At 42.6% G+C, this 20,610-nt stretch overlaps 1 protein-coding gene across 3 annotated transcripts in view; it reads left to right on the forward strand.

Moving 5' to 3' along the window:
- nckap5l (NCK-associated protein 5-like) overlaps positions 1 to 20,610 on the forward strand; it is a 38,213-nt gene that overhangs the window by 4,679 nt on the left and 12,924 nt on the right. Inside the window, exons 1-7 of one of the 3 annotated variants that reach the window (XM_079517101.1) lie at positions 6,324 to 6,590; positions 9,382 to 9,470; positions 18,353 to 18,493; positions 19,003 to 19,071; positions 19,252 to 19,290; positions 19,516 to 19,635; positions 20,199 to 20,291. In XM_079517101.1, the coding sequence (XP_079373227.1) occupies positions 18,353 to 18,493; positions 19,003 to 19,071; positions 19,252 to 19,290; positions 19,516 to 19,635; positions 20,199 to 20,291 (462 nt within the window). In that variant the 5' untranslated portion in view covers positions 6,324 to 6,590; positions 9,382 to 9,470. Of the gene's footprint in view, positions 1 to 6,323; positions 6,591 to 9,381; positions 9,471 to 18,352; positions 18,494 to 19,002; positions 19,072 to 19,251; positions 19,291 to 19,515; positions 19,636 to 20,198; positions 20,292 to 20,610 lie in introns of those variants that run through there. The other 2 variants (XM_079517100.1, XM_079517102.1) reach the window with 2 other exon arrangements.

The raw sequence follows: 20,610 nt of genomic DNA on the forward strand, positions 1-20,610 counted from the left end.
CTGGGTACCAAGCCACCATTGTTTTACAACAATGCCACATAGCACATACCCTGGGACAGTTCCACTGCCATAATATGGGATAACTGGAGCAAAAAACCTTTGGCATAAACTACTGGCAGACAGTCAAGGTCAGCCATTCTATCACGACTAGATTCTCTGGCCTTATTTCACCACCATACTGTAAGGAAAGAGTAATTGGACAATAATTTGGTCAGTGTGATATCTCTCAGAAGTACACAGACAGTTCAGAGGCAGAGTCTCCTGCTGTCTTTAAGCCAATCTCACATGCATCCATCCCGTGGATTGGCCTCCCCTCTGTGTAAATGGTCCGGCCAGGCCAGGCTTTGAAGATAGGCTAGGTCGGGGTTGGGTGTCTGGGACCTCTCCTTATCAGTTATGGGTTCAGCCCCTTCATCCCCCTGCCGTCTGATGCATGCAGGTTACCTACAGTTACCATGGTTATTGGTTATACAGCGACCCAGGCACTAATGGAGCTGATATTAGCATGCAGAAATATTCTGTCTAATACTCTAAGGAGCTGGAAAGATACGGCAGAACATCACCATGATCACTAGTACTACGCTTTAAACACACACACACACACACACACACACACACACACACACACACACACACACACACACACACACACACACACACGCGTGCACACACACACACACACACACACACACACACACACACACACACACACACACACACACACACAGACTTGCACACTGCAGACATATGGATGAAAGGAATTATCTTTGCCTGTGTTGTTCTCCCCATGGCCTTGTGTTGTTTTTCTTTGTTCTTTAAATCCATATGTATATAACTGACATTTGGCATGCCCATGTCATGCCAATATAGGTGAAACGTTTTCAAACATTTTCAAAAAGGAAAATAGATAGGCGATCTACAACTTAAGCTCCCGTGTTGCATCAGGAGTCTATCTTAGACCATCTTATTCTGTTGTTGAATTATGGCTTAAGTGGTCGCGTTACAGTGTGTTACTCTATAGAATATGGCCTATTATGATTTGTATGATTAAATTGGTTTCAGGAATTCTAATGTGTGAGTGTCAAGAGTGTGGAGCTACCGCCAAGTGCGGAGGACTCATTCAGAATACACCCAGCAGAGGAATCTCTGGTCACACAAACATTGGAGTTGGCAAAACACTGCTTTAGCTGCAGCTGTAACAAACATTCAATTCATCAGTCCAGCCAGGGAAAATATGGCTTGGAATGTAGCTTTAATCAATTCAAGCAAGCCGGTTCACTACCATGTCCTGTTTGGCCAAGAAGGGAGTAAATGGCTATAATTTTCTTTGGATGGATCAAGCAAGCAATTTAATAGGTAGGTACTGTTATGAACATTTTCAATGGAGAACTGAACAATTAAGCTCATTTAGATGAAGAATATGTCTATATTTAGGCTGTCCTCCTCCTTTGTACTGAGCGTTCCTTTGTGTGCCCCAAGACTTTATTTTTGATGTGTCCTAAAATAACGTTGTTATTGGGGCCCGAGGGCTGCATGCAATGCACCCACCCACGCATGTTCAATCCATAAACACTGCTCCTACAAGGTGCTTGTGTCCTTTTTGCGTTAGATCTGACTGCCCTTGAATGGTTTGTCTCATGGGCATCCGGTTTCAAGCCTTTTTTCCCCAACAATCCGAATGTATATGCTTTAGAAAACAGTGACATACCATTTCCTATGGAGATCGTAGTTGACCACTGCTGCTGTGGAGAAGCGCAGACAAGCATCTTTTGGTGTGCTTTACATTACATGTAACAGGGTTTCCCCATATATAACCTACTTTATAACATCAATGGACTCACCATGAATTCAGAGCCATAAATAGACATTCCATTTGGCCAACAGCAGGGGAAAGGATGTGGATGATGAGGAGGAGAGCAAGCTTGGCTCAGCTGAGATGGTACTATAAGGTCCTCTGGTACTGAGCCGCTGGGCCTGGTGGCCAGATGTGAGGAGGCCATCATGCCTTGTCAAGTCTCTAATGTGCCTCCTCCACCTTTTCTGATCCTGTGTCGTTTTTCTGTATGTGCTAAAAGCCTAAGTTATACTTAGTTGTTTGCCGGTGTCATGCACCGGATAAAGATGATTTATGTCGCAGTGAGCTTGTACATCTGCTGGTGCGCAACACCAGCTCCCAACTAAGTATAACTTGCGCATTAGTCTCACCTTTTTATTTTAGTAGTATGGTTGTATTGCTGTAGCAAATGGTCACTATACTGTACATCCTTTTATGAGGGCTATAGTGGAGATGGTGACCTGGATTAACCTGTCTGGCCTCATACTGCCTCGGTCATTACATTTCTTTCTGGTGGAGTCAGTGTGCAGCGGACGGTTTGATGTTTAATGTGACTCATCAGGAATAGGCTTTTAAAGGCGTTTGCTGACACACATGGAAATATTGTGTACAACCAAACCAGATGCAATTGTTCCTTTAGCTGTCCAGTTCCAGCGCTTGTAGTCTGGTTGGCCAGGGGACACGGCTTCTCTCTGGAGAATTCACAGCCGTATGAACCTGTCTTTATAGGAGCCATGAGTCATGACAAATGGTTTTCATTACTGCCCTTTTATCATTACAGAAATGAGCTATGGAGCATACTTTGAATCTTTAGCACCTGTGAGGAATTTATGAATGTTACCGTGGCTGTGGAATGAGACTGTGATGAAAGGAAGAAAATAAAGTGTTGTACACCTGAAAGTCATTTCTCCTCAATAGTGTAGGTGTTGGTTGTACAAATAGCTAGGATCAGGGTTCCAGAGAGACTACTTACTGGTGTGATGGCTCACCAGCTACGACTGCTGCCTTCATAATGAGTTTCAACTAAGCTAGAGCTTCATGCAAATTAACACAAGAGGCCTCCGCTGATACCAGTGGGGGTTTTTACAGCCCCTGTAGACCCAGCCCATCTCCTGGCAGAAGAACGAGTGTCACATTTCTTGTAGGTGGATTAGCCGTCCACCTCACATGGAGCTGTGCACATTACTGCCCATTAAACTGTCTGCCTCTCAATGGGGGTTTGTACCCCATGAGTCTGATTTACAACTCTTAATACTCAGTTCCACTGACAGCTCCCCTAACACCAAACTGCCCTTTTCCCCAGAATAAGAATGGTCAAGATAGACCGACCATCTGCCAAAGCCAACTGAAAATCATGGCATATCCTTATCCTTGCATATTTCCTTGTTCAGTTCTATTCTTTGTCTTTGAATATGAACCCTTTTAGACCTGAGGCCGATTCTACAAATGCCTTCTAAATCCTAACAGTTCTCTGAAAAACATATGTTATATATAGCTGCTTAAAATCTAAAATGACAAAGATGCTTTCCCCGAAAATGAATGGGATAATTTGTTTTGAAGTGGATGAAGCATGTTCCGTCACCAGAGCACCTTGAGGGGTTTGTGTGGAAATGGCTTGTTTGTAAGTTAGAAACAAACAATGGCATTGTGATATCATCTTTAATTGCATTGCTTTTATTGCTTTACATGATGCACATTGTATTTTTGTAGATTAGAGCAGGAAGAGCTGAACAGAATAGCTCCCATTTAGAGGATTTTATTTAATACTGTGACAATACAATACAATTTCAGCCAGTCACGTTGCCTCATCCTATATTTACAGTTCTCACATGCTGGTTTGAATAGAGCTATGGGTCCAACACTAATCAATTTAATTGATTATAAAAATCACACCCGTGTGAAGTGAGGGGCACTAATATATTAAAGTCTAACTCATGTTGATTAGGTGATGTAAAACAAACGGTGCCAAAACAAACGCCATTAACAATAAAGAGACAATATGACGTAAACGACACATTATGACGTACATTTTCCCTTTATTGTCAATGCGTTTACTAAACAAACTTTGAACTAAAGACAAACATTAAACCTGTGTATAGGAGGGGCTAGCGCCCCTCAAAAATAATTGATAATCCGTTTGAAACAAATTGAAATGTACCTTTTTCCCTCAAAAAGATTTAAAATGAGTGACAAGCTGATCTACCAGCTCACCACGGATAACGATGCGACACATGGTAAGCTTGTAGCTAATTTGTGCAAACCTGTTCTACAAACAAGTATGAAAATTTAGGACTTAAGTAGTTAAGTAGACTCAATTATCAAAAAAACATTTTTTGTATCAATTCTTTGTTATATAAAACATGTATTTGACAGAGTAATTGCTATAGTTGCAGCCCTAAATTGCACTTCCCCAACAAGTTTTCACAACCATTTCCATGTGCATTGGTGAGTGACCCTTGCTTCACCGCTCCATGACGCCTCATTCTCTGTCCAATGTTAACGTTACTGTTGAGTGTTTGAACAGCGAGTGAAGATCCTCACTTAGAGAAAGTGGATCTTGGAGAGGGTCACAATAGCCCTTTTATGTGGTGGGATATTCGCCTTCCCCTGTGTTAGCTGCAGGGTACCATGTGACGAGCTATCATTCAGGTCATGTCGGCCTGTTCAGCCTTTGACCCTTTTAAAGGGGCGACACATCCCTGAAAGTCCCATTCATCCTATACAGATGTCTGCGTGCATTAATATCTGACAGGGGATGTTTGACAATCCCCCTCTCATAGTCTTTTACTCTTTTTACTTTATTCAAAGTCAAAAGCCAACGTCTTGTTGGCAGCTACTGTGTCTACATAAGTTGGAAGTGGGTTTGCGCAGATACACACCAACATACATTCCCACGTGTTTGTTTACTGTATGTAAACATGACTCAGTTGTGATGTTATAGGTTACTGTGGGTCTTCTGCTTGTCTTCTCCCTTTTGAACACTAGGTGGACTCAGATTAGAGGGGGACTGGACAGTATTTGTTATAAGAGGATAAAATACGATGTAACACAAGCTCTTGTGGTCCTGGCTGCGATTTTTGATTTGCAGGCATTTGCCCATCACATGTTGTTGGGATAGGATTGTACTAGTATCAGTGTTCCTGTTTATCTTGCCTGCTAGCACAGCAGTATACATGTATGTTGTTTTCCACATAATTCACATATTAGCCTACGTATCTTGGTTCTCTGTAGTTGTCTGTGCTAAATTGACAATTATTTGACTAATTTTGTTTTATTATCTTGAAATTGATCAGGTTGCTTTTTACGGCAAGCTGCAGTTTTTGGCATGTGTTTCCGCATGTAGATAGATGGCTGCACTTATTTGTCAGATCCAATATTGCAATGGCCCCCTTAACAACTGACATTCATGAGATGACCCTGGGGCGCTTGATTTTGACCAGAGGAAGTCTGGTCTGGTATGAAGTCAATTCAGGTCAGGTCTTCTATCTAGTGAATTAGGGTCAAATGTAGCAGGGGGACAGGCCAACTTTCACATGTCAGTGTAGGTAGGACAGATCTGAAGGTTATATTATATTCACAGTCAAATATTTCTATATGCCAACATTGCCAAGTGCAAATGTGGATTTGTTTGCCTCATGGTTCTGCTTTGTCCACGGTGACTTCCCATATTTGAGTCATTATATGTCAGTGTTTTCTTCCCGTTGGTGTTGTTGTCAGTCAATGCAGTCATTTGGGTACCAGTCTACCAGACTGGCTTTTGTATGTCTGGGGTATAGAAGGTGATGTGGCTCCATATAACTCGAGGCCAAATGAGTCATGACTTGAGCAGATACAGTAGCACAGAGGCCTCTTTTCATGGAAGCATTTATGCTGTTTAGCAATACAGTATATTGTATACCAGGGAAGAGCAGACTCACCAGTCATAGTAAGCTATACATAACCTCAACTGGACAAAAAGAAAATGACCAATTCAGGTTTAGTGCTAGACAAGCCCACACCATTGTCAATTGTGAATTTATTCAAATATTAGATTTTTCGATTATTTTCCTTAGCATAGACACTGGAATCAATCCAACACGTATTACCAATGTGATTGAGAAAGGAAAATCCTCTTAGCACAGAGCGCTATGTTCTTTCTGGGGCACTGAATGGCCCTGCACAGAACTCTATTAGTCTAGCACGGCCGTCGGATATCCTCTCTCTCTGTAGGCTACTACGCTCCTTTGTCCGCTATGCGCGGTGGTGGGGTCCCTTTTGAAACATAACCCCCTCTTTCCTCCTTTACAGCGCGGGCCAGCAGCTGTAGGGTTAATGTTTAGCGTCAGTGGCAGGCAGCAGCACAGGCAGGCAGAGAGGTTGGAGTTGTAGGAGGAGGGGAGAAGGAGGGAGGAGTGGAGTGGAGGTGGGGGCTGGTCCACAGCTGTTGTAGTAGGCAGGGTCTATTCGGGTAGGAAGCCTGCCTCACTCCGCTCTGGAACAATGGGAGACATGGCAGCCTCTGCAGACAGCCCAGGCACACACACAATGCACATGCCCAAGGATGGGTTTTTACTACCGCTAGCGTAGAGGAAACCGGCTTCCTTGCCGCAGAAAGGGGGACAGCAGGCGGACAGGGAAGAGAAAATCCCCACGTCAGCTGGAAAATACAAATGTAAGGTTGTGGCCTCCTTCTTGATTTGGTGCCTTACATTTGGTTCTGCTCTGATGTTCTCTGGATATGCTGGCTGGATGACAGAGAGAACTCAGCAGCGGCAAGGTGAGCTGAGAGCTGAGCCAGAATGCAGTGATTGTGTGTAAAAGAAAAGAAAACATTTAAAAAATATATATTAATACAGTTGTCGCAACTGGATTTTCCATGGCACTGTCTCTGTCTGTCCTTTATGTCAGTATATGATTCAAACAAAGACTTGTGATTGATGCATGTGATGTGATGTTTTGTTAGTTTTTTATGGAGTTGATGAGCAGATGGATTGGAGCGGACATGGAGGGGAGGCTTTGGAGCAGGTCGATGGCCTGGTCCCACTGTCTCTCTGTGTTGTAGTCTGATGATCCTCATGTCATCTGTGGTGTAGCCTACATTTTAGTGCTCTGGTTAATCGTGTGCTGGTTAACGGTACAGTACCGTTGGTGTTGTTATCTGCTACTAACCAACATGGGATCAGTCCGAGGTGGTTTTGGTCACCGATACTCATGTGTCATAAATCTTCCAATGGGATATCATGGCGGAAGGGGGGGTTCCGCTCATAGCCTAAATGTTGTTTGTTGTGGAATGGGGGGTTGGCTGCAAAGATGTCGGGCACATTTTAATGCCTTTCATTTGGGGGTTCGTTAAGGAGCCAGGATTTTTAGGAGGGTCCAAGGTAGAGCCAACCTTCGTGTTTGATTACTCTCAGACATACATGGCACATGTCCAACCTTTTTACATCCTTTTGGGAAGGGAGCTCCCCTTTCAGCAGCCCCCTCCCCCAACCTCACTCCACCGCTGCCTCCCCTCCTCATCCCAAATATTTCTTGTGTACGATTTGTCTCGGTGCGCGTTGCCAAACCTCAGAGAGGAAGCAGCATCGGGGGAGCCCGCTAACCTGATTCTGTCTGCGTACGGGCCCTAGTCTGTGGCCTTTAATATTTATTTGGGATCACATATCTCTATTATTGATTTAAATAGCGGAGCAGTAATGGTGTGTGTGTGTGTGTGTGTGTAAACTAAAGCCTGTGTTGGCCTACATTTTGGAGGAGGAATCCTCCTTCTCACGTGTTGTTTAATACAACCCTAAATCTGAGGATTTAGGGTTGTTGTTTTGTTGTCACATTGTTTACACCTTCCACCCACACAATATGCCTACAAGAGAGAACTTCGATCTGAGCCTTGCACCCGATTGCCAGATGGAAAACCTGCTGTTTTGACATATTCTGAAACGGCATTGCCTGTCCCAAATCCCCAAACGTGTGACTGACGTGATTTAAGAAGATTTTGAGCATTTCTGTGGCTGAGTTGTCTTTGATGATTTTTTTTGTCAGTCTTGCCCCATTTCATGAATATCATGGTCTCACTGCTCACCCTCATGGCTGTGTCTTAACAATCCCCAGTGACTTTGAACGTGCAGCTCAATTGAGACGACCTCAACATGGCACCGTCATATCAGTGCACCAGTCTCCTGCTGCCAAAACAAAAATCCAGTCTGGGGAGAGTCAAATCCTTACAAAATAGTACATTTATGTGTTCCGATGATTAGCTATTCCGTTTTTGGCAACCACAGATAAACAAACACCAGGGCTTTGCTCGCAGGACAAGGTGTGCGAACAAGCCAGGACATCAGACAGACCTTCTCTGTCATCTGGTGATCCACTGTGGTTATATTAAAAACTCAGATTGAAGGGACAGATGCTAAACTCCTCAAATCCCGTTTTAGTTTGACAAGATCTTGAAGGATCAGATGCCATTTCCCTACAGAGTGCCTTTGAGATGAAGAATTAATATGAGATGAAGAGTGAGTAATTAGTTTAACATGGTTTGTTTGCATTTTCACACCACAAAGAAAAACAATTAAAATAAATAGATTAAAATATAGCTAAAAGAAAAAAAGACAAAGAAAGAAATCTAAGCTGCTGAGTGAGTAAAACGTATACTCCCACCCCTCTGTAACTAAATTATTACTCGCTCGCTGTGCTTCAAATTAAACTACTCTTCTAAGAAATATTCCCTTCAGTTTTATATGTATACAAAAATAATGTTTAAAAAGTCGCTTGGTCAACCAGGCTGATACCAGTCTTGATAAACGCGATCACGCTGACACACTTGACTTGTGAGACGCAGTGGCCCTTGCTATCAGACAGTTGGGGGGTTGTCTTATATGGTTTATATGACTGGACGCCTTGTTGCAAACTGAACATAATTGCTGAAGAGCTTAGTTAATAGGGAGTCCCAGATCACAGGCTAGTAGGAATGCTGAATTAAAAAAAGGGGGGGGGGGGGGCACAATTTATTTGACTATAGCGTGCGGGGGCTGCCGTCTGCATGTTCCCATCTTATCAGAAGTACATAAAAAGGGGTGAGTTCTTAAATGCTGTCTGCTGAATTATTCATTCATCTTTCTTTCATTACACTTTAGAATGACTCAGAGATGAAAAGGAAAGATGAGAGGAGGGAGAGGGAGAGAGGGATTGTGGTCTTGGTGAGGCTGGCGTCTACTATGCGCCGGCATCTCCCGTGGGCAATGGAGATTCCTCCTCTGCTCTTCGGTTTCCTGTTCCAGTCTGAAAGCAGAGGAAGGCCACAGCTTCAGCAGCAGGGGTGACATTGGTCTGAGCCCCCCCCCCCCTATTTAAATGACAGCTTCTCAAGGTCTTTTCAGAAGTCCTGGGTGTTGCAGCAGCATCGGGGGTATGGGATGAGGCACTTAAATAGGATTGGCAGAGATGTCAGGACAGTATGCCCACAGTGGAGCCAGAGGAATGGGAGAAAGGAAGGATTGCTTGATTGATTGATTGATCGGTTAACAAGATATGTTGATTGGTTAACAAGATATGTCCTGTTTGATCCCCTTAAGCTCCTTGGTTTTGACGCTGGAACACAGAGGTGCAGGCTGACAGGAGACCAACTTCTCTTCAAGGATATTAAAGGGAGCTGACATCACAGGTGAGTGTTTGTTTGTTTGTTTGTTTGTTTGTACGTGCGTGCGTGCGTGCGTGCGTGCGTGCGTGCGTGCGTGCAGCGTCTGTGTGCATGTGTATATGTCTCTTTTCCCTTTTTACCTCTATGATGAATTCCTGTTCTGTTCTTTGACTATATAGAAGTGTCTATTTGTACGTCTCTAAATGTTTTGATGAATTGAACATGGTGGACCCTCTTGTAAACAAGTGTAATGCTTAATTGGGTCGTCCACTCACAGTTAACAGTCTTTGTATTGAGTTTGTGCTTGAAATGTACTGTAATTCTGCAAACTGTTAATAAATATTTCAATCAATCAAAATCAATCTCACTGTGCTAGAATCAAGCTTCATTTACAAGGTTCACCAATGGATTCGATTCAATTGAAAGAATATGCAATGCTATAATGTCAACTCAACTGGCTGACTTGACAGAATTTTGGTGGAATTTAATTCTACCCGGCTGTATGACATGTCTGCTCACTTAACTTCATATCTTTATCTATTTGTCTTGATAGACACTCCGTTTACTGCCCACAAAAAGTGTGTTGCATTTCAGGTACACACCCATGAAAGCTGATCTTGTTAGTTATTGCTGCTGGCTAACTCCTAAAAGAAACCATGGCTATTTATTACCAATAGATGACACATTAGATTTCTGCTGCATATTGCGTTGCAAGTTGTTTTTGTTTCCAGGTGAAGGTATCCAAATGTCCCCCAAGCACACTTTTATTTTGATACCATGGTGTTCATTTTACAGGCATTTTAGGAAGAACAAAAGCACACCATGCTCTCTCACCCAGAGGCGAACAGCCGAACACGCAATATGCCTTGTTTTGTTTTCTGACTGGACCTTAAAGATACCATGGTTGTGCCTCACTGCACTTTGTTTACACTTGCCGTGTGTGATTTCCTTTTTTTTACATTTTTTTAGTGGCTGTGTTTTGAGAAGGGTGGTTTTTCGTAGACAAAACAAAGCTGGGTGTGCTGACTGTGGCTATCCTAAAGCAGTGGGGGGAAAAGTACTCAATTATTTTTAAGTAAAAGTATCAATACTGCAATGTATAAAAACTCTGTATAGTAGAAGTCCTGTATTATATGAAACGTATATATTCAAAATGTACTTGAGTAAAAGTGCAAAAGTATTGGCATCAAAATCCTAAGTAGTCTAAAGTACTCATTGTGTAGAACGTCCCATTTCACTAGTTCAAAATTAAGAACAAATCTTTTAAAAATAGCAGATCAATCTACAAGCTAAAAATACATAGTGAGCTTGTAGATCTGCTATTTTCAAATGCCAAAATTTATATAGGGCTGAATGCTGAAGTGGTTAGTGTATGGGAGATGCTCATATTTGGGCCATCTCCCTATTTTGGATGGGGGAGGAAGCTAGCCGGAGAAGATAGCCATATTCGGGAATGGACCATTGACGTCATCCACTGATGTCATCCACTGATGCGGGGCATTCCCACCACTATAAGACACCGTCGGCTGGGAAATCTGATCGTAGAAGTAATAAACAGCAACTAGGTATTACAGGAGAACCCTTAAGGAATCCGACTCCTGCTCACATCACCAGCACCCACTCGCTTCACCCCGACCCGAACGTACTGGACCTTACACCGGTTACGTAGACCCCTTCTCGCCCTGACCAGCTAATCACAGGGACTGCATTGGCAACCAGCCGTGGACACGACGTTCACATAGATACTACAGGGTTCACCCCAACAGTTAGTGTGTTGTAATAATAATCCAAAATTACAAATAAAAGTAACTAACTAGCAACTAAAGGTTTCATATCATTTATTGTAGTGGAGTACAATTACAATTTTCTCCTCAGAGATGTAGTGGGGTAGAAGTAAAAGTATTGAAAATTGTACATACTGAGAATTAAAACTTAAGTACAGTACATGTACTTAGTTACTTTTCACCACTGTCCAGAAAGAAGCCCAACTCTCGCTTCTCGTTTATCTGTTTGCCTTTCTCCAACACAGTCAAATCCAGAGTGTTCATTTAAGTTAAAAACAATTCAAAAGATACGCTGCACTCAAGAAAAAATGCCTTGGTGGACACAGCCCCTTACTGTGTTACTTCCTCTTCCACTTTTATCAGTTACCGGAGTCGTTACTTGGTATTAGTTGCCATAGAGAGAGGGATCATCTTTAGAGATAAAGTACAAACAATTGCAGATATCTAAGCATTTTTTACTGAAGGTGTACTATAACGTGTGCCCATTGAAAGTGCAAATTAATCCAAATGAAGTTTTTCTTTGCGTGGCAGTGATGACTTTTGCTTGCATCTCGCCTGGCCTTGTAAGCCATAGCCATTGTACAAATTGACATTCATCCAGTTATGTTCTGTGAACACAGCAGCTATGATTTAAAAATGTTAAAAATGTTTAATGTTAAAAACCTGTTTAATGTTAAAAACCTTAAACATGTTTTTTTTTATTGTAGTGCCTATCTTTGTATAGAGTCTAGTTAGTTATAATCATAGCATGGCATTGGTTACATTACATTTCATATTACCACTTTGGTATAATATAACTAATAATAATATAACTATATAACTAACTGGAACAGTGAAATATATTTGTTCTCCTGCTGCTTTGCATATTCTTCTACTTGCACTCACCTGCACAAATGTACTATTGTATCACTCCATTGAGGTGTTATATCACTGTACTATGGACAAGTCATTTCCAATGACATGTAAATTACATGTAAATAAATAAATACACAACACAGCCCACATCCATCCTGGCATCCACCCATGTATGACATAAGTGTCACCACACCAACTTCCCATCTGTACTCAAGCTCATCGGCCATTAGCTGACATGTGTGAAATGGCTGGCTTGTGGATATACGTACGATAAACACTTCATTAATCCATGTGAGGGTGTTACAGCAGCACAGGATAGAGTATATAGAAATAAAAAGGGCAAAGTCAACAGTAAATATAGTAGGTATAAGTAGGCAATATATTAATAATACTAGACCATGTCACCATACAACCATACAACAACCATACAATAATCCACAGATACCAATAAAGAAATACATAGAAAGACCCTACACTCTTTACAACTACACTACTTGCTTACTTACAAGTAAACACACACACACACACACACACACACACACACACACACACACACACACAAGACAATACAAACAGCACACTTTACTCACTCGTAAGCAATATGGGCAATTATTACAACCTATAACACACCTTGCCAATGTTGATATATTCTAAGCTCTAAGAGCCCGAGCCAGAGACATACCTATTCCACCATATTTGAAGGCTTCAGACACTCAGACAACAGACAATAAGATGAGAACAGGAAGCTGTCACACCTGAAGTGTATTCGCGTGATGTTCACGACAATATTCAAAACATATTTTTGAATGTCCATTTCTGCTGAACAGCTACCTCAATAGGCTTCCAACTAATTTACTCAGTTGTAGAGCTTCTGAAGTCTGTTAAGGCAGAAGCATTTTAGAATTGTGGGAGTCTGTCATGAGAGACTATCTTTAAATGGACATAGCACAGATCCCGCCTCCTACACAGGGACACCCTGCACTGCTCTCAGTGACAAATACAAATGTCCATAGCGATATTGTATCTTTCCAGGGTGGGGTGATAAAATATCCGCCTGACCGCTGGGCCATACCACAGTGCAATCTGCCCAGCAGCAGCAGCAGCCGTGGCAGCAACATTAACTGGTTTTGCATTCCCCTCGTGGCTCCTCTCTATCGGGCAGTTGCAGCACTATGTCTGCCAGGAGGGCCCTGTGTAAGGCACTGCCTGGCACTGCGGACGTGTGGACCCACTGGGACACACTGAGCCTCTCTCCTCCTCCCTTTCAATGGGCCTCTGTGTGCAGAGCATGAGGCCGGTCACAGGCACCCTAAAACCACCATCGTCACAATGCTGCGGCGTACAAAGCAGCCAGCATCTCTCTCGGTCTCTCTTTCTGTCTCTCTTTGTCTTTTTCCCTCTTTCGCCCCCACTTTTGTAGCCAAAAATATGTTGGGTCAGTCATCAATAGGGCTTGAATCAGCTGGTGTCCTTTGATGCTTAATTATTATTACTTGGCAAGCAGAGCGCGCAAGTACTGTGATCGGCTGGGTATGTACGTATGTCGGTGTTGTCCACCGTATGTCGGTGTCGTCCACCGGCCAATAAGGGACCACCATTCTTGATGACGTAACTAGGGTACGTTTGGTGATCGGCTGGGTATGTATGTATGTATGTATGTCAGGGTAAGAATGGTGGTCCCTTATTGGCTGTTGATGGTGACGTAACTAAGGTACGTTTCTAAAGGATTTAGAGCAGTTGTAACAGAGCAAGTTGGCACCTCGACAGAGTGCATTTCTAGTTGTGTTTTGTGATTGGGGTATGATAGGGCTTTACACATCAACCAGTTATTATTTTAGATGTGTAGGCCTGTCGTATCCATGAGCAATGCTCAAAGGTGGCATTTCTGTTTAGTTTCTTTAGGAAACACGTGGAAAGAACCCACAGCAAGCTGTGGCGGTGTAGTTTCAGTGTTATATTTAGAAGAACTTTTGTTGTCTTTGGTACACGCTGTAATTTCCATTTGAATGGTCATAGGCACGCACATGCAATGCGCACGCCACGCACGCACACACGCCACGCACGTCACGCACCCACGCACGCACGCACGCACGCACACACACACACACATACACACACACACACACACAAACATGTTGAAGCTCCTGCCCGGAGCTCCAATGTGCATTAGAGGGGAGAATAGCTGGTATTTATAAACACTCAATAACGCTGCTGTGTCCAAGGTTAAACGGGAGGCTAATATCTGCTTCCGTTCTCAGATGGACCTCCATTGATCAGACCTCCATTATACGTGCAGATTGGCACTGTTTGGTCAATTACTGCTCAATAAGTGGCCTACAGCTTGGAGACTGCTTCTTAAGTTCTTTGCCAGGGTGGGATGTGGGTTGGATCGTGCCAATATTTCTCAATAATCTTCCTGTAAGCCTGTCCCAAATACCCGTAGTTACATAATGACCTTGTGTTCTGTGAAGTAGCTGGACAGCTGATGGTTTGGGAAACCACTGCATGCTATTGTACTGTATGCATCCCAGTGGCAGCTTTATATATGTGTGCTTGTGTGTACAGATTGGTGTATTGTGTCTAGGTGTTCTTGAAGTGTGTGTGTGTGTGTGTGTGTGTGTGTGTGTGTGTGTGTGTGTGTGTGTGTGTGTGTGTGTGTGTGTGTGTGTGTGTGTGTGTGTGTGTGTGTGTGTGTGTGTGTGTGTGTGTGTGTGTGTGTGCGAGCGTGAGCGCAGCACGCGTGTGCGTGTCGCATGTGCATTTAGATTTCATGTGCCTGGCATTGTGCATATTGAAAGTGTCACCACACCAACTTCCCATCTGTACTCAAGCTCATCGGCCATTAGCTGACTTTTTTTTACGCCTATGTGTGGCCCAATGTCATTATAGCCAAAAATGTCAAACAAATGAATTAAGCGTTGTAGAACTTGTAGATCGGCAAGGTGAATTTCTTAAACACTAAATTAACCAATTTTTTGTATTTCTGGGGCGCTACTCTGCCTCTGCCAAACTGGGGAGAGCCCGGAACTGAAGCTCATGCTTCCTTCAATGCATTAGGAGTGAGCAGGCCACCCGGTGGTAGGACCTAAGGTCGTAGCGTGTGGAAGGAACACATCATTCCAACCAGTTCCTTTCCCGTCCATCAGGCTGACCAGGGGGAGGCAGTATAGAGACCAGGATTGCTGCATGTTTTTTGTGAGGGTACCTACCCTTGGCCGGGCACACGGGGAGAACATGCAAACTCCACACAGAAAGGCCCTTTTGCGAACCCCACCTAGGGTATGGGGTGCTGATGACGAATTTTCTCTTTCTGAAATACTTTATTAAAATCTACGTTTTTCAAATGGATTAGAGTTGATTTAGCACTTTTTAGATGAAAAATCGGTGAAAGCATTGTTAATTGGTAGACTATGACTCTCCAAAATCTATGCCTACCACAGGCTTGTCCTCTGCCATAATACTGTATATGTTATTAACTAATCGTTGGATTTATTGAAGCTACAAACCTCCACATGAAGATTAATACATTGGCTTATTGTTTCATACCATAACTGTTATGGTATGAAACAACAGTTCTCCCGTATTGATACCGATCTGTTATGGCATAACAGATCGGTAGCAATACGGGAGAATGGCGTGCCATACACTGTATCATATTTGCTTAGCAGTCCTTCAGATGGATATAGTGGAGTGTACAATAACTTATACATACAACACAGTAAAGGTTACAATCGGTAAGAACAAAGGCTGTGGCACAGTTAGAATCACACATGAATCCTAGTGTCCATATATTCTGGGCATATCATAGGCGGGCGAACATTAGGCCGAAATAGTCAAATATTCTGTGAAAATACGGGAAAATACTCAAAATAGCAGATCTATAAACTCAAAACGTGTTCTGATGTGTTGAGAGCTTGTAGATAGACAACTAAGTATATAGGGTTTACTTTAAGCTGTTCATTTTGTGGGAATATTCTTTGTCATATGGTGCTGTGACAACCAAAGAAAATGACATTAACAATCTGTGCACGGCTACGGACAATGCACAGGATGTGCATTAGTGCAACATTACATTGCACAACACAAGTCTCAAAGTACTAAAGTAGACTACAGTAGACTATAAATAGGCCAGTGGTTTTCAAACCTTCTGTATCCAAGGCACACCAAAGGGCCACAAACGACACAGCTATATTCATATCCATGCAAAAATAATCAAGAATCAAGAGGGGTCATTTGTCACTTGCTCATACAGGTACAAGCAGCGAAATGTTGGTTGGACATCAAAAAAACTGTGCTAACTGCTAATACAATACAGTATAACAAAATAGCCTCTATAACACATTATCACTTTATATATGTTTATATATTTTTTGTAATGCCAAATCTTCTGTATTGGGAAATATGTGCTCACAAAATCATAGTACATTACAAAATAATTCATAACCTTTTGTATAGCTGTATGTATTGCACTAATAATGTGTTTGTCATAAAACTGGCACATCTGGACTTGTCCCATCCTCATCGCACATCAGTGTGCCTCGGCACATCGTTTGAGAACCACCCTGTAGATAAAGCTCATCACTTCAAATCAAGGAAATATTGTAAAATATACCCTGTGTTGAGTATATGGTAGTGGAAATAGTGAGTAGCTGAGTGCTGTGGTCCAGTGAAACGTGCATTGTAGTCTGATTCTTGTATAATGAGCTTATTAGTTATGATGAGTTTGATCATGACTATAACTTAAGTGAGTTCTACTTTGAGTCCTTTTTACATACACTGACTAGAGGGTTGTTCTTAGGTCCGGGGCCCCCTAGGGGTCCTTGAGGGAGTTCCAGGGGGTCCCCAGCTACAGTAAATGATTGATATTTGGGAACCAAATGGACACTTAAGGTCCCTGCACACAGAGTGCGTTTTTCGGATTTTTAGCAGCGTTTCTCCATCGGTTTTCCGAAAAACGCGTCCAGTGTGCAGCCACCTTTATGGTTCTGTAACTCATGTTGCCCTAATGCATACCAAACTGGGAGTCAGTGAAATTAAAATGTTTGAGAATCACTGTCACTGCTATAGAAGGCCTTGCCTGTCCTGCTTGTTATAAAGAGTGTCATGTTGTCCAGAATGCTAGCTCATGTCTTGCAGATGAGACCACTGTCTCATGTAAAAGTCATCTGGTTCAAATAGCATTTGCAAATAATCATTAGCGTTTTTGTTTTGACCCATTTGGACTAAATTTCTGACAAATTCTCACCCATCTGTTACACCAACATCAAAGGAAATAGTAAATTCGGTTTCGTAGTCGTACCCATCTAATTGAAAGAGTGTGATGATAATTATAAATAAATACCGTAGTCAACTTCTCTCTTGTAGATGAAAACAAGAGAGAATGTGTTGACGATAGATTACACTTTAACGTCCTCCTTAGGATAGATAAGAAGATTACATAAATTATTTGAGATGAGGGAATGTTGGCCAGAATCTACAACTTCTCTCGCTGACGGCTGACGCAGAGGCAACTAGAAATGCACTCTGACGAGCTGCCAACTTGCGCTTCACACACAAATTGGCCATGAATGGCCAATATAAATCACATTCCAGATATCCACTACGGGTTCTAAATGTTTTAAGTGTCCTATAAGTTTGAAACTCAAATTGGTTACGTTATCCACATATGTACAGTATATAATATTGTGAATTTTTGGTGACGCGCTCGGCCAGTCAGAGATTGTGTATTTTTGGTGGCCCCCTCGGCCAATCAGGCATTGGCTGATGACGTAACTATGTATGTTTATGTAAAAACGGTGGTTTCTGATTGGCCGAGGCACAACACCGACATATGCCCCTGTATGTCGCCAAAAATGCACAATCCCTGATTGGCCGAGGGTGTCACCAAAAATTCACAATCCCTGATTGGCTGAGGGTGTCACCGACATACAAGCCGAAAACAGTACTTGCGCCGCTCTGCTTGCGCAAATAATAACATGTTTTAACCCAATAGCCAATGCCATAGTGACTGACTGACAGAATGCTAAATGAACCACACACATTCACTCTTTAACAGACAAATGTGGTCTTAAGAATGGATTACATCATCAGAATGGGGGCTGGTATACTGCCAGATTACCAAGCCCACAGGGAACCAGCATTCCAGTGGTGCTTAGACTTCATTTTCCCCACCTCGTTTGCAGATGAGAACGGTGTCCCATTTTAACGAGTGTTGTGACCTGAGGTTGATGATGATGATGAATGCTATATTTGTTAACTTTCTTCCAGATGAGAACAATGTCCGACGAGACAGAACAGAGAATGTGCGATGAGGACTTCGGGTCGGACGAGGAGGGGGAGGAGGCAGACGTGGAGTCTTACCTGGAGGACAACAGCAGTGAGCTGGTGGACAGACTGAAAGAGCTGGAGGTGAGAGATGTTCTAAGTTGAACTGGAATGAAAGTATTCAAGTGTTTATTTATTGAGGGGCACCAGTTACTCCTATGCCCAGCTTTGTGTTTGTGTGTACCCCATAGCGATGATTTCATTGGCTGAGCACGGAATTTAGGATAATAACAAATCACACCCGTGTGAAGTACACCATCATGGCGTCAAATAGAAACTATGCCTATTTGCTCAGACACTGACGTAAAATTCTCCATTCATTGTCAATGGGAATTTAATGTTTGTGGAGGACAAAGTTTGTGAACATACACTAAAAGCTGGATATAGGATCCAGCTTTTTTTGAGGACTTTTCTGTCCTCAAAAAGTGAGGACAGAAAAGTGAGGATGCCAATTGTGATTGGCCGGAATGTGATGATGTATGATAATAACAGGGCCCGCCCCCCTCACACAAGGGCCAAGCCATGTCTTAACAGTGTTGTAATGTGTTTCTTGATATGATTTGATTTGTTTCCATCTTTTTAATTTCTTCCAGGCTGAGAACTCTGCTCTGATGTTGGCAAATGAGAGTCAAAGAGAGGCCTATGAGAGATGCCTGGATGAGGTGAGAATCACCTCACATGCAAAACTCCACACCCATGCTTCATTAGATGTTGCATTTATAAATGAATAATTTATAAATAAATCTAGTTCTAAAATGTGCATATTGTCGCTCTCTCTAAGACAAAAGAAAAGTGTCTAAAACAAAATTTTTGTCATCTTCTCTTTGTCCTCTTGTCATTAGGTCGCCAACCATGTAGTCCAAGCTCTGCTAAACCAAAAGGTAACAGGACTATAACCAGCTCTATATACTGTACTTCACTATACAATTCATTTGTCTACATACAAGCTCACAACGCATCACGATACGGAACATTCTGAGCTTGTATATTTGTATGTCTTTTGTCATTAAAAAAAGATTTTTGCCTGTAATAACATGTACACAGCCTATAAATTCAATATTGACCAGCACTGAGGTCCATTCATTGTCTTGTGTGTGACGATCTAGGACCTTAGAGAGGAGTGCATCAAGCTGAAAATGTTGGTGTTTGACCTGGAGAGACAGAACCGGGCGCTGTGTGAGCTTTTCCAGCAGAAGCTGCCCAACCACCCCACTGCCAACTACCAGGTGAACATCTTTGTGGATTCATGCACATTTGTTGTCACTAGCCACGCAAAAATTACATTTTATTAAAGTGTCAAATCACAACACATTGTCTCAAGACACTTTACATGTAGAGCAGAGAGAGATCCCACCCTGAGCAAGAAATTTTGCGACAGTGGTAACAAAAAACTCCCCCTTAACTGGAGAAGACCCAGACTCTAGGGTGGGCGGCCATCTGCCTCGACCATGTCGGGGGAAAGAGAGAGAAAGAGAGACAGAGAGGGAGATACAAGTACAGTAGCAATAGCAATAATTTCTATTTTGTTATTTATGTTTTGTTTTTTCTGGTTCCATTTCCTTAAACATTGCGTACTTGTCTCAACAATTCCACCATGGCTCTATATATTGTTCCCAAATCACGCAGGGGGAATGCGGCTCTTAGTGGTCTGTGTCTGTGTCTGTGTGTGTGTGTGTGTGTGTGTGTGTGTGTGTGTGTGTGTGTGTGTGTGTGTGTGTGTGTGTGTGTTCACAATAGTGTGTAGTGTATACAATATAGTCACAATTGCCTTATGAATCTCCTGTTACAGGTCCAGTCGGGACCCCTCCCAGAGTACAATACACAGCTGCACAATGACTCTGCCAAGCAGGTGGAACATGCACAGACCGAAGCACAAGCCAAGGTGATGATTACAAAGCAAATATTTTAACAAACACAGGTTGAAGTGTGTGTGTGTGTGTGTGTGTGTGTGTGTGTGTGTGTGTGTGTGTGTGTGTGTGTGTGTGTGTGTGTGTGTGTGTGTGTGTGTGTGTGTGTGTGTGTGTGTGTGTGTGTGTGTGTGTGTGTGTGTGTGTGTGTGTGAGAGGGGGATTATGTTGTAGGCTCAGAGTGAAAGACTAGAGACCCCACCTGTGTATGATGTCATTGATGGTGATGCTCTGACATTTAAAACCCTATTCTATTGTAATGGAGAGAGCCATTGCAGCTAATCTCCCTGGTAC

This window comes from Electrona antarctica (assembly GCF_951216825.1).
Source record: "Electrona antarctica genome assembly, chromosome: 2".
Lineage (NCBI taxonomy): Eukaryota > Metazoa > Chordata > Actinopteri > Myctophiformes > Myctophidae > Electrona > Electrona antarctica.